The sequence below is a fragment of the Nilaparvata lugens genome, unplaced genomic scaffold (assembly GCF_014356525.2).
Source record: "Nilaparvata lugens isolate BPH unplaced genomic scaffold, ASM1435652v1 scaffold2401, whole genome shotgun sequence".
In the NCBI taxonomy this organism is placed as follows: Eukaryota; Metazoa; Arthropoda; class Insecta; order Hemiptera; family Delphacidae; genus Nilaparvata; species Nilaparvata lugens.
Window position 1 is genome coordinate 33982 of NW_024090300.1, and position 15055 is coordinate 49036.

The window sequence follows — 15055 nt, forward strand, 5'->3', positions numbered from 1 at the left end:
GCATTGTATTACCACATAAAGAAATTACAAGTGAGAGACCAAAGTTGCTCTTGACACTTGACAGTTTACACTTGATGGTGTTTGACTTCGAAGAAAAACACATTAATTCAGTTCTCAATAAGTTATCATCATAGTTCAGTTTAAAGTAGCCTAACAATATAACCATGGTTATATAGTAATTTTCAGTTACTTCTAATGGAAGAAGACCGTTTAGGGAAATAATTCCAAAGTAACTGAAAAAATCTTGGAACGATTCTGCAGTATTGAATAACGTCAATAAAAAAACTTGACCTTCTAATCCCAAAGTTTTCTACAGAATGCCCTGAAAACCTTGAATGTTGTATTCCTCTTGCAGTTGACAGCATCTCCTTCTTAGGAAATGAAATTTAAAAAAGTGAGCGTAAATACACACACAAACACATACAGACCAATATCCAAAAAACACTTTATTACCCAAAAAAACTCAGGGAATCTTGAAACATATAGAAATTTAGAAATTGGGGTACCTTGATTTTTTTGGAAAGCAATACTTTCCTTACCTATGGTAATAGGGAAATGAAAGTAAAAATCTGAATGAACAGAGTAATTATAATAATAAATTTATTTGACAATAATCTAAACTGAAAAACTAGGAGACTAATTAAAAGAAAAGACTAAAAAACTAAAAGAAAAACCGATAGAAATACAATATAATAATTCTTAATAAACACGGAAGAATTTGCCCACAATGCATTGGCAATGTGGGCATCTGCATGGCAAAGGAATTTGCTCTTCTTCTTCTTGTTCGCCATTTGTAAATATTGAGACAAAGTGTCGCGGCGTGCTGACAAGCGCTGTGGTGCAGTTGATGCAACCCGCCCAATGTCCACATGGAATTATTATCCGGGTTGCTTTGTACTGATCACAGTTCCAGCACAACGTGCTATCGCTGTCCTCACAAGCCTCCTCAGCTTCAGTGAGGTCAGCTTGAAGCTCAGCAAGCTGCTCCATCACGAACCCAGCTGACGGACAATCATGAATACTGTTTACATTGAGGACAATTTTATTTGTTCTGTAACTTTGGAACTTTTCATCGTTCGTCAGTTCGTTCAGGCTGCCAGTTAACTCATTTTCTGAGGCTTCTGAAAAAAATTAAGTTTTGTTATTCTCCTTATTCTCTACTACGAACAAGAAAATCTAAGGTTAGGATTAGGATTTTTTATTATAATACATACAGAGTGAGTCATATGTATGGGTACCCTTCAATAAGTTGGAGACTGTTGTAGATATAATCCTGTAACTTCCAGGATGAGTTAATGGTCAAATACTCTAACTTTCGACGTACAACTGGATTTCAACCCCTCTTAACGGGGTGACTTGGGGGTTGCAACTGGAATATTTTAAATGTAAACACCCATTGTGTGGTACATTATTTTTAAGGCCCTTTTAAAACAAGAAAGATAACATCAATTGAAATGTTCTATGATACTCTTATCCAAAATGGCGGCAGATTGAGCTTTATTAATAATTTCTTTAAAAACCAAAACTTCAATCAACCGCCATTTTTGATAGAAGTATCATAGAAAATTTCAATAATTGTTGTTTTCTTCCTTGTTTTAGAAGAGCTTTTAAAATGTATTCGTGTCTTCGACAAATCATCTCTAATATTTAAATAAATTTATTGGATTTGCGATTTTTATTTGAATCTTACACTTTGTACCGAATTGGGTTTATCAATATTTTATGCTAAATCGAATGAGAACTTTCGTTTTTTAATTACGGGAAATTATTCTATAATTAATGTGCTGTATTGGCAATGTTAGTACCACTTGTAAGGCGTACTGTAGGTAAAATTTGATTTTATGTTCAATATCCCAGATTTAACTCGCTCAAAAATCTTATAATTAGGAAAAGATTCTCATTTTTTTCCTTGAACGCTACACTTAAAATGCTGATGTTTTCATATGTTACTTTATTTGTTATTAATTTGTACCTTCTTCCTCCGACTCATTTAAAGAAATGAGTTCCGGGTCGTCTTCCATGTCCTCATCCTCATCAGCATCGACGATATCTGATGCCACCCGGTAACTCGCGGTTGAAATGAATTCTGCGAGTGTTATGTCTCCTCTTCTTAGTTTTTCATCGAGGCACTTGAGATTGGAGTCCTGGAGAATCCATTTTAGTTTTTTCTTCCTGGCACACTCCTTCCCCTCTCTTAACAGTGAGAAGGAGTGAGCCTCTTTTGAAGATATTTGCATCAAACCGTCTGGAACAATCACAAAAAAACTTTAGCATTGGGTTAACATAATTTTTTTTTCATAGCAATAAGTTTAGAAAAGCAGTTCTATTGCCTATTGGTTGCAAGGAGAATGAAAAAATGAGAAAAAAAGTAAAAATATTGATTTTCTTTCTGAAGGTCCTTAACAGTTTCCTGATGCCACATTCTTGGGACCCACCATGTACATGTACAGCATAGCTGCGCGAAGTCTACGGTTCATAGAACTACTAGTAGCTTCAATATGTTGGTGTTTTTAATTGGAGAAAGTCTTCTGTGACAGTGATCTCTTTGTTTTTTACTACTCCTTGAAGTTGTGTGTTTGATTATTTCCTCTCGTTACTATTTTTTTTCTTTCTTCTCAGAATGACTTTTGTATAATCATAGAAACTTTTTATTTCTTTCGTAATGTATATTTTTCAGAGACACTTTTCGTGAAGACTTTTCATTTCTTTCAATATTTATGTAAAATATTGCATTTTCAATTCTTTTACTTGTATTATTTGCTAAGAGAGCAATTATGGGATGTTATCCTTTTGCTCTCAAATGTAGGATCTCAAATAAATAAATATTTGTAACGAAAATGATTCTGTAACATCTACTGATATTCAGTGTTGTTCTACTGATTATTATCTTTTTAGAATATAGAATAGAATAGAAAAGAAATGAACTTTATTTAACAGAAAAATAAAATCTTTTTCAATCTAAGAAGATACAAATTAAAATAATAAACAGTAAAGAAATAACCAGTTCATCAGGCATGGCATTTTGCCGTCAGCCGAAGTTGAGCCGAACTCGATAGTTATAATTAACTCTTGAGACAAAGAAAATTATCATTCCAGAATAGAATCAATTCATTATTTGATGAAAATCAATCACAAGTTTTTCTCCCTATCAAACTGTATTCAGAAGAAGCTCAGATATAAATTGATGTCAATTCATTGGCAGGAGTTGAATCAATCCAATAATACTCACTCCAGAACTCCCAGGTATTCCCTTGTGGGCGAATCGTTCTATTGATACACCTGTTCAGTGCCTCTTGGGCGTTATTCGTTCGGCTATTCTGCTCAAAGACAGAGAAGGATTTTGGCGTAACTTTACCCATCCACTCACGTTGGAAATACCTGTAACATCATACACATAGACGTCATTATCATAAGTTCAACCACACTTGTAGGACGATCTTTTCAACAACTGTACAGATTGTAATAATATTTAGCTATTACAAATACAGGCCTACATTTCACGGCTAAAAACTCTGAGAGCAAATTTGGTCTCCCACCAATTTCGAAGCTAGCGAATCACATGCAAGCAGCGTCGCCAATACCAATGCACGTCCGCGTCCATTTGTACCTGATGGCCAGATATAATCATATTATATAATTCTATTGTTTCGATTGCACATAGAATATGGTAAGTACCATCAAGTACATCAAAGTGAACACCACTACTATTGAAAACCAAACTTAGCTAATTGGATTTAGTACGCATGTGTGCACAAATGAGTAATTGGCACGATATGGCAGTAGTGCCGAGGATTCCCATTGGATTATGACAGGAGGTCAGACGGCAATATTCAAGTATGTTCCAATATTCAATTGTGCTAGGAAACTGGATTGTTTGGTTGTTCTGTAATGAGGCATAAAGAATCCGACTATTATTAAAAATCGTCTAAGTATAATAATTTTTAGTTATGGACGAAATCTGAATTTATTATTAGAAATCGGATAAATATAATAATTTTTAGTTAAGGACGTATTATTAATGTCTGAATATTGTGAATGTGACAAATAAATTTATAGCACAGCTGATATTCAAAAGCGAAGCTATTGTAATATGCCGAGAGAGTTTTGAATGTACACCCTTTCAATCTCTCAGAATTATGAATCATTAATAGCGTGGAAACGTATTCACTCACTGTAGCAGCTTCATTGCTGGTGCCGGTTCATTGCAGGAATGAGCGAAGCCCTCGATCAAATTTACAGCTTCTTCAATACGATGGTATGGGAGAAGTGCTGTGGCCATCAATCTTTTTGCAACTATCCATCCATCACCACGACAAGTGATTCCCATTTTTTTTGCATTCCGCTCTATAGCCTGAAATAAATTATGAACTAAATATTAAAATATAATACATTTTCTAAATTACAGATAAAACTTCAATACCCTACATAGTATCGCAACATATTAGGTGCTGCTACTTTGGATATAAAGCAGCCCCGAAAGAATTTCAGATGAAAAGTAGAATATGATTCCTCAACTAACAATATATCATTACAGAGGAAATACTTTTCTAACCGTTAACGATGAGGAACAGTTACAATATTGTTTGAATTTGGACATAACTGTTCAATTTTCGCCCTGTTTGTATTTTCTGTGAAAACGCCTCTTCGTTCACTTAGCGGTTATAATGATAGCCTAATGTAAATGAGAACCGAACATAGTAGTTATTATTGTTATTTTGTAATTAAAACAAAAAAACATGTACAAATTTTAAATTATCAATAATGTTTTAAACTAGCCAACGGTATATTCATGTTCACTACTTTACTCTTTGGGGATTTAATTTACGTTACGCTATTTTACTATGAGAATTATACCTAAACAAATATAAAAACAATCCATCCTTTATCAGCTAATGATATGTAAAATTCAAATAGCAATATAAAAATTCGTAGCGAATCACATGTCCTAAATAATTGTTGATACAATGATAATAGCACAAATAAATAAGGTGTTTGTAATGAAGGGCCTGGGAATTCCAGTAGAAGCAAGCATTCTGAAATTATAATTTACCTGAGCGAAATGGAACCAGCAACCCAAGTGTCTGGCTTCAGGAAAGTTCTGCTTTACAGCGGTCCAAAGTGCTTTCTCGTAATCGCTCATTATGTGGGTTGGCATGACACCAGGAATGTGTGTTTTCACAGCACTAAACAGGACATTGTATGCCGCGACAGTGCGGGTTTTCATCAAAGCCCACACTATAGGAAATGACTGAAAAATAGTAAAAAAATGACAGCAATATGCTTGTATACATGAACATGCTTCCAATTTATATGACACAACGACGATCAATTACTCGACGTGACTATAAAACATGCCAGACGAAATGTACGGTGAATCCATTTTACATGATAAAATTTAAATTGAGTGACTGGATTCATTCATCTAAATAATTTGTTCATTATTTAATGGGGGGAAATATTAAAACTACCCTGCAGTCACAAACAAACCATTTAGATGTTTGTTAGCTTCATTTATTTATGTATTTGTATTACTGAGCAAATTACAGGGATCATAGAAGTGCGGACTGGGCACACCACATAGCGCTGGTAGCATCGTATTCTAGCGTGCTTCAATGCAATTGATTGTAAATATTCATTAGAAAATAGAAATTTAGACTTACCCTGCCATAGGCAGATGCCATAATCACATACAGTTGGCAAAATTTAGGATCTTTCGGCCGGCATTTGAAAGTTCCGTCTAAGTGCCAGTCACTGTTGAGATTGAATTGGTTGTCAACGATATCAGAGACAACAGCTACCAGGCATTCTTCATTTTCTGTTCCAAATTTCCCAAGAAAAAAGGGTTTCCCATTCAATTTTCCATATCTGTCGTTCCAGTCTGAGATGCTTTGGGCAAGTTCTGAAAGTGAATGTGGGGTGCCTGGATGCACTTTTTGTCTTGCTCTTTGCATCGCTCTTTCCATTTGTTTGAAGCTTAACGCTGCCCTCACTCCGGGAAGAGCACTGGAAAAATAAATTAGGTTGTACTGGTAAACAAATCGTCCATCAGAAGCCGAAATGTACGAGTAAACCCACAGTCTAAAAATAAATACTTGAGGAGGCCAAATTTTTGCTATTTTTTTAACCAAATTTAGCTCAATTCCGAAAATATATGCTAAACTGACAATGCGACATGTATCGTCGTAGCATTCGACCTGTGATTGACAGGTTCATTATTCCCTTCAACTACCTGCTCAGCTGCTATTGTTTACCTCTACGCTGAGATATGAACATATTGAAAAAGTATTAATAGTACAAATTTTTTTACAGATTAGAATTTCTCGAAAAATGTACTGAAAAAATCCAAATAACACAAATTTATTCAAATTTCAAGTAATACAGAGTGTTTACTGGTTGGGAAAAGTCGGGAAGTCGGGAGTCCTAATAGAACAGGAAGAATCGGTAAAATGTCGGATTTTTTTTTCAATTTTGTCGGGAAAATGGGAAAATTGAACATTTCACGTATTACTTTCCTTGCCCTATTACCATAAGTAAGGGAAGTATTGCCTTCCAAATAAAGTAAAGGTACCCCAATTTCTAGATTGATAAACGTTTCAAGAAAGTGATTTGGTCTGAATGTGTGTATGTATATGAATAACAATAGAAATCTAAGTTTCCTTTTTAGAATTATCTATAACAGCTTCATAAAAAGGATACTTAGTGCCGGTTGCACAAAAGCCGGTTAAATTTCAACTGTGAATAATTTCACGAGAACCAATCAGAGAAGCCGTCTTATCAAAAAGGCCTTCTCTGATTGGTTCTCGTGAAATTAGTCACGGTTGAAATTTAACCGGCTTTTGAGCAACCAGGCCTCAGATTTCTATTTTTATTCATACTAAGAGTAGCACTAAAGGAAAAAAGATAATTTGTGTGTGTGTGTGTGTGTGTGTGTGTGTGTGTGTATGAGTGTATGTGTGTGTCTGAACACGATGTCACGTCTCCCAATTAAAGGAATCAATTGAAATTTGGAACTTAAGGTCCTTATACTATGAGGATCCGACACGAACAATTACAATCAAAGAGATAGCAGAATAGATCCTGTCAAGTGATCAATTTCAAAATAATACATCATGTGATGAGTTGAATCCAATTTTCAAATGACCATATTGATTCCAAGTCATATACCTCTTAAGAAGCATCACATCACATTTGGCAAGGGAAATCATGGGATTGAATCAGACAAGATTTTTTTGGCATAGTTTTGCATAGTTTTTCACGAGCTCATGATTTGTTATTTTTACTTTCCAATACTATAATTTTGAATCTTGCAAATTCGAAAAACAGTTTCTTACAATTTCAGAAGGTGTCTCGATAGTTTTTGAGTCTTTAAATGATTTAAGAATTAAACATTTAATTTTTTCATTTGAATAATCAAATGTAATTTTGTACATAGTGTGTGTTCTGTTATTATACTGCGATTCTAAATACTATGAGTTCAATTGTTAAGACTTGAATCAGGTGATTTGAACAAGTATAACGAATTTTTGCAACATCTAATCAGTCTCAAACTATCTTTAATTTTTTATAAACATGAATATGATTACAGCAGAAATCTCTGAGACCAGCAAGTTTTAATTAAACAGAGTGGGTAAAAATTATGGAAACAGCAAAATATTTCTTTCGCAACAATAATTTGACAGTAGGTTACATTGGGGATCCCATTTGAAATGAAAAATTACTCTTCATATTAAATTACTCTTTATAATTTACTTTGTCGCTTCAACAATTTTGTCCCTCATATAAATCCAAATTCCTTTTTGAAATGAGAAGGTGGACATGTGATACATGATTTCGATAGAGTTCCAAGAGAAAATGAATGACGAAAACCGCGCTTGTCAGCTGATTGATTGTGAATAATTCTATAGTCTGATTAACCCTATCTTCAGAGTAGATTATATATACATATATATATAATAGTGATATCGGATTATGGAGGAAATTCCTTTTCCTTTCATATTATCCTTATAATGCAAAATTTTAAAAAACCTTGTGTATAAATCGACGCGCAGCTAAAAAAGAAATATTTCAGCCAAATCTCATTGAATTCTATCAACACGTTTGACCGTAAATGCATCACATACATACATACGAAAGAAAATCCTAACACAGATAAATCAGCCTCAGCTGATGCTATGAATAAATGAATCAATGTACCTAGTGATTGCATGCAATGAATTCTTCAGCTAACTAAATCTCAACTCTTTGGTAGAGAGTTAGTGGGGAGGATATTTTTAATATTCTTTCCGAAGAATGGACATTGATATGTCCAAAGCTCCGCCAATTTATGTAGATGCATAACAATATAATATCTATAGTTATTATATTACAAATTACTTTTTCATATCATATACAGTTCAATAATTATTTTCTTAGTCTATATTATGTAAATTCATCTATAATTTTGCTGTATTGTAAGCTATTGTATATAAGTGTATAAGCCAGTATATTGTAATCTACATAAATAAAGTACTCAATCAATCAATCAAACAATTTCATTATTTATGCACTTTTAATGTTATTTTCATATCCTGAAAAAGGACGAATGAGTAAGTCAATTTTGGTGTCCAACGAACTTGACCTGTAAAAAGGTTCGAAGAATACGTGTTCAAAATTTGAAGCTTATTGATTAATTCTCTATACAGTTGGTGTAGAACATAAAAACAGACGGACACCGACTTTGGCCTTCACTATATCAAAGGTGAGAACTTGCTAACGCTCGTTCAATAAATTTATACTAATACAGAATTGCAGTATGAACTTGAAATTGAATTTCCAATTGACATTGCCAGAAAAAACAGGTTTCAGTGTTAGCAGAACTATTACTACTAAAATTGATGAATCTCAAACATGAACATGATATCGTAATAGAACTACATTGAACATAGCAGAATAACATTCCTGTAATAGTAATCAATTCATTAATCACATGAAGACTTAATTCAATTATGCTTATTAAAACCATGCTTTTTTAGACACAAAAAATAGTTCACATACCTTTCAATTTCTTCTTGAAATATTATCGAGTTAGGCGTGCTCTCTCGTGCAGCTCGATGGAGAATTTTATTCCTCACAAGATTCACATTTAAAAAATTCAAATCCTTACACTTCGCACCAGGAGTGTGGTTTGATTTTAATTCAAACTCCCCAACCTCGGGTTTGTCTTCGTAACTTGTTTGGAAGAGACCGTGGCCCGACCCTTTGCAATCGTTACTGTTACAAATTAAAAAAACTTTGTGGCTTTGCGGATCTTTAAGCTTTCTCTTAAATCTATAAATGTATCCGTCTTCAGATGTCCACTTAACTAAATTGCTCTTTACGGTGACGCGCTGGATTATCATAGTTGTGCAAGCACTAACTTTAAACACCAACTGACACTGAGGTGGTAGTTTAAAGGTTGGAGAAGTAGTTGGCGAGGGGTGGGGGTTCATGGAAGTTATTTTACAGTTCCACCACATGAAAAATGAAAGGAAATGAGGATATTATTTTCCAAGAAATTTCTTTCTTTTTCTATGTCATTGTAAACTGATGGCACAAAATAGCATTGTTCCAGACTTGCTATTTCTACCTGAAGAAGTGTCACTGAAACCCTTCTATTGTCTAGCTTTACTGCTCCGACACATATCGTTTATTGTTAGATGTCTCGGGAAATCCCCAGGTTAGTAAGGCACATTTTCAATGTCTGAGTTGATGTACAGTGAAAATACATGTCCACTCTTTCTGGATCATAAATTTCAATTTCGAACAATGATGAATTTATCATTGATGAATATGAATTCTCATCTGAATTGATAAGAACATTATTTATAAACCCATTCTAAAAAACAGTTTTCAAATTCCCTATAATCGCAATGACGGTTTCAACGCTTTTAGACTATTGAAATTGAAATTCATGATCCAGATAGAGTAGACATGTATTTTTACTGTACATCAACTCAGACATTGAAAATGTGCCTAACTAGCCTGGGGAGTTCTCGAGACATCCAACAATGGATTAATTAAATTCATCAATGATGAATTTATCATCAATGTGAGAGAAAGCATATAAGATTTTTTGGAACTTTTTCGTTATACGCGACCCCCTCCCCGCCCCAGAAAAATGGCTACAAATCTATCGGAAATTGGTGAGAAAGTATGGAATTCAATTAATTTTAATAAGGTGAAAAATTAGAAAGCATTTCTAATATAATTTTTAGATATATATTTCCCATTTCGTGGAATTATTACGAAATTTTGATTTTCAGAAAGTTATTAACATCTTTGGTTTTAACTAAAAATATACATAAAATTCTTGTCAATTGTAAAACATATTGTTGAATACTATTATTTAATGACTTCAGGTTAGTTACCTTTTCTAATGGGCCTTCCTTCTCGGCAAGATCTTGCACATCCACCGGACGTTTTTCGAATGAACTTTCATTACCATCGCACGCTTCTTGCACAATCTCCACTTTTGAATAGTCCCCTTTTCCTAAAGAGACTCAATCGATTTGTGCGATAATATTGTTGTGTGCAACCAGAGGCAGATTCTAGGCGGGGGGAAGTGGGGGTTTGTCAAGGATTTATATTATCTGAGCTAATGTCACAACGCTCAGGTAACGTTTCTCTTCTCGAAATATGAGCAGACATGGTGAACTTGAAGACTGCACAATACCAATACAAATGAATTCTGCCAACTGACAACATCAATCCATAATTATTTTTATAGACTTAAACTGCATCTTCATCTTCATAGAATTCGTAGAACTCTTCATAGAATCTCTTTTGGTATCATAGAATTCGAAACAGAGTTTGTGGTAACTATAATCACTATCAAAAAGTTAGTCTTGACGTGGAGTTGATTTCTAACCATGGTAAGTTGGAACATTTTTCAAAACCTAGATTTGAATACCGAAATCAATCTAAAAATTCACAAGCATTTGATCTGATTCCTTGTAATGATAACTTGTCAAATCCTTGCAGTGGAGAATTATTGAAAATTGTTGATCAAGAACTTGAAAGTATTAATGGTTATGTCAGTTTAAAATCTGTAGCCCACAATCATCTGCACATTGGAAATGGAAAGAGGAAGGAAGAGGGTGATGATGAGGTGGAAAGGGAACTTAGATGGGATAGTGGAGAGGAAAATGGAATTGAATCAACCTTGAAATTAAGGAAAAACTTGGAGAACGGAATGAGAATGTACAAAAAATGAGGAGAGAAAGATGTGGAAATGGAAGAAGGTCAAGGTATGAATTTAGAAAGAAATGAAAAAGAAATATTGGCTAGTATTGGAAAAAGTTAAATTTATAAGAATAATTATAGAATGAAGAGTGTGTATGAGTTGATGCATACTCAACAAAGAGAAGAAAATTGATGAAAAAGCATTTCAAAGTACCCCAACAGCCAAAGAAAGTCAGTCTTACCAAGCAGTGTTGCGTGTAATGCAGTGTTATGTTTTGTTCACGTTCGTTTCATTTTGTGTGTTTTGTTTATGTTTAATTTATTTTCCATGTTTCGTTTATGTTTGTAATCCTTTTCCAATTTGTCAGAATGGCCTAGTGTAGGATATGAGATTGTAGCGATGGCAATTCTATTTTGACGTATGATGTTACCATCATATGAAAGTAATCATGTGATTAATTCCATAAGCAAAATCGTTAATGAAATAAATGAACAATTTAGTTTTTATGAGAAAAGCTCAATGTATATATAGATCAAGAAAATGTAAAATGTGAATGTGTGAAATTGATAAAAGTTATTGATTTGTAACAGGATATTGATTTGTAGAATAATATCCTACATCTATCATGAACTGAGAATTTGACATCCAAGTATCAAAAAGGTATTTACGAGTTTGAAAATTTCGTTTTTTATGATGAAGCAACTAAGGTTTATTTACAGTTGTAAAGTTGCAATACTTATTCATAATATGGAAGGAATAATGGGATATTATTCAATTGCTGGTAAATCCATACAAATTAAATGATAATATTCTTTTGGTGCTGTCTACCATTCTGGAGAGCCTAGCGCAGTCGACATTTGAGGCCACTTTTTCAGGAGTCCTCTACCGTCGCTGGCCTCGAATGTCGCCGGTCTCTACCGTCGCTGGTCTTGACTGTCGGGGCTGTACAAAAATAAGAGTGGCCTCAACTGTCGCCTAACGCAGGCGACATTTGAGGCCACTTTTTCAGGAGTCCTCTGCCGTCGCAGGTCTCGACTGTCGGGGCTGTACAAAAATTAGAGTGGCCTCAACTGTCGCCTAACGCAGGCGACATTTGAGGCCACTTTTTCAGGAGTCCTCTACCGTCGCTGGCCTCGAATGTCGCCGGTCTCTACCGTCGCTGGTCTCGACTGTCGCAGGACTCTTCTGTCGTTTGCCTCGTTTGACATCGACCCAAAAATAGCCATTTACTAACCATAATAATAATGCTTTTATTAAATCAAGATCTTTTACAAACATAATTGCGAGTTAATACAATATAAAATACCTTTAAATAATAACTTATCCACTGAGTAAACTGAAGTCCATTCAATCACAACAATGCATGAAAAAGGATTGTCTGTTCATTGTTTAATCATGACAAAGTGCCAAAAGCCGGTTAAATTTTAATCGTGATTAGTTCCACAAGAGCCAATCAGACAATCTTACAAAAAATGCCTTCTCTGATTGGTTCTCATGAAATTAATCACGGTTAAAATTTAGCTGGCATTCATCAGAGATTATAATATAAAATATATCACTCAAATATGAGAAAAAAAACATTGGTTTAGTAAAAAATCATAATAATATATTATAAAAAGTCGAATTGCTATCACCCAATTTCATTCTTTACCTATTCTTCCAGTTTTTTTTCAAATAATGCAATGTTTCCAATAACATTGCCTATAGTGTGGTCCACGTTATAAGGACAGTGGATAGAGATAGAGATAGAAGAATAGCGATGCCAATTCTCTGCATTAATTAATTATATTTCTACACCATCAAAAACATAATTGTCATCGTTGTGGACCTAGAAAAGGATAGTACCACTGGCTTTGTCGAATGATAGACAAGGATAGCAAAACCGAAGTTGATCAAATACTGTCATTATAACGTGGACCGCACTATTAAAATTATGCCAAACATAAGGCTAAAATCAGCTTTTTGAAGTGCATTATTGCACTTTTCAAAAATTATACAAAGTACATCTAATTGAAATTTTGTGAAGTTTATAACAAGATAAACAATGCAAATATTACTGATAAAAATGTACTAGAATAATAATGTATTAACAAAGTGAAACCGGTGATTAGGTTAGTGATTAGTATCCATAATAGGAGTAGCCCTACATTTTTCAATTCACAATTATTTTAAGCTGCCGAGATATTAACAAATAATTTACATAATTATTGTAGCAACAATACATTAGGCCTATCTAAATAAAAACTGTTAATTGAAATAGTCTTCTACATAATTTATTTTGTACCTTAATGCGAATAAATGATTCAAAGTTTTCTATTAGCTAGCTCTATGTACCGTATTAAAAATATACTGTGTTGTATTAAATTATAAATTTATATAAGTATTTCAAGTTTTAAATCAGTTAGCTTTGCTTTGTAACTTGAAGTAAGTTTTAATAATTTTTTTTATAACAAAATAAAATGTATAATGCACTGTAAGTAGTATTAACATAGCCTTTAAACCATGAAAAGTATATTCAGAGTGGAATCGTGGAATGATAGATCGTTCCATGATTCCACTCAAGTTTATTTTTGTTCACATTTTTGATTGTCGATCAGTTGTCTTGTCAAACGATTTATACCCACCCTCTTACTTGTACAGTACACACAGTACATTTAATTACAATTACACGCACATTTGTTTGATTTTACAACAGAAAGGTGTCTTACTTGTGTACTGTACTAGTGTGTTTGGCTGTGTATTACCTGTGGTCAGCTTTTCGGCTATTATCTAGTTCCAGACCAATAAAAGTGTACAATATTATTGCATGTGTAGATGCGTACTGACATGCTCTAACAGACTCAATAGTATTTTTGCTAATTTCATTGCACACAATTGATGGATAGTCGATCAAGTGTTGCAGTGTACCGAGTTCGGCCGGGTATGAGAGTGTTTGAACAACTTTTTCAATAGAAAATCACTAATAATTACTATATAAACTGAGCCACAAATGGCGACCATGTGCTCTCCTAAAATTTAAAAATTGTAGATTTCTGTTATTTGTTGCAACACATGCTCTGAACATATTGTATTTAAGAATATGAACGCTCAAAGAGCTAGAATAATAAGAAGAACAGTTTCTCGAAACTATTGAGAATGCATTTGAATAGCCTACCTAGCCAGATGACTGGGCTCATTATTCTTTTCAAAATAGTTTGAAACAAAATCATTCTTTCATAGAAACTTGCTAACAGTATATGATAGCAGTAACATCAGTCACAGACACGTTTACAATAGAAACCACATGGCCCACTGTGTTTTGTGTCAACCCTTGTATATATCTATAGCATAAGTTGATGGCAGGTAAATGAAGATTGTGAATAGTGATATAGATATATAGTTAGGAGAGAAATAATATAGATATGTAGTTTTCAATGTAACCACGTGGTCAGCATATGCTACAATTTTACCATGTGGTCAGCATATGAATATTATTGAAGCAATTATTTGATGATCAGTTATTTGAATGGTGATCACATAAAACGATAAACATGATATATGAGTAAATGTATTTATAAATTAGGTCATGAAGTAGATTAGGCTATATGTATAAAGTATTCAACAAATATAATGTTGTACAATAAATTATAATTTAATAATTATTATAAGCTAATTAAGTTAGTTGAATCCGAATTCATAGGCTAAGGACAAATTTGTAAATAGAATAAATTAGTATATTTGATTGAAACATGTTGACAATGAGTATAAGAAACCTGCTTAATTAATTAAGTAGTAATTGATTGGTATCTTATAATTTGATTTATTCAACTCAATTGTAATGATGTAATGTATGACATTGTATTTTGTTCATTTCAT

General features: G+C 33.5%; 1 protein-coding gene across 3 annotated transcripts; it reads right to left on the reverse strand.

Moving 5' to 3' along the window:
- Positions 1 to 423: 423 nt before the first annotated feature.
- Positions 424 to 11755, reverse strand: LOC120355520. 3 transcript variants are annotated; one of them, XM_039443982.1, is made up of 8 exons: positions 10386 to 11752; positions 9034 to 9249; positions 5661 to 6003; positions 5051 to 5248; positions 4173 to 4351; positions 3230 to 3378; positions 1973 to 2245; positions 587 to 1121 (listed from the first exon to the last, which is right to left on the reverse strand). In XM_039443982.1, exons 3-8 carry the CDS (start codon positions 5961 to 5963, stop codon positions 700 to 702), a joined length of 1524 nt encoding a protein of 507 aa, XP_039299916.1. In that variant the 5' UTR covers positions 5964 to 6003; positions 9034 to 9249; positions 10386 to 11752; the 3' UTR covers positions 587 to 699. The 3 variants fall into 3 exon arrangements, with proteins under 3 accessions (XP_039299915.1, XP_039299917.1, XP_039299916.1); XM_039443981.1 differs by having other exon boundaries at positions 424 to 1121; positions 9034 to 11755; XM_039443983.1 differs by lacking the exon at positions 9034 to 9249 and having other exon boundaries at positions 424 to 1121.
- Positions 11756 to 15055: the final 3300 nt, after the last annotated feature.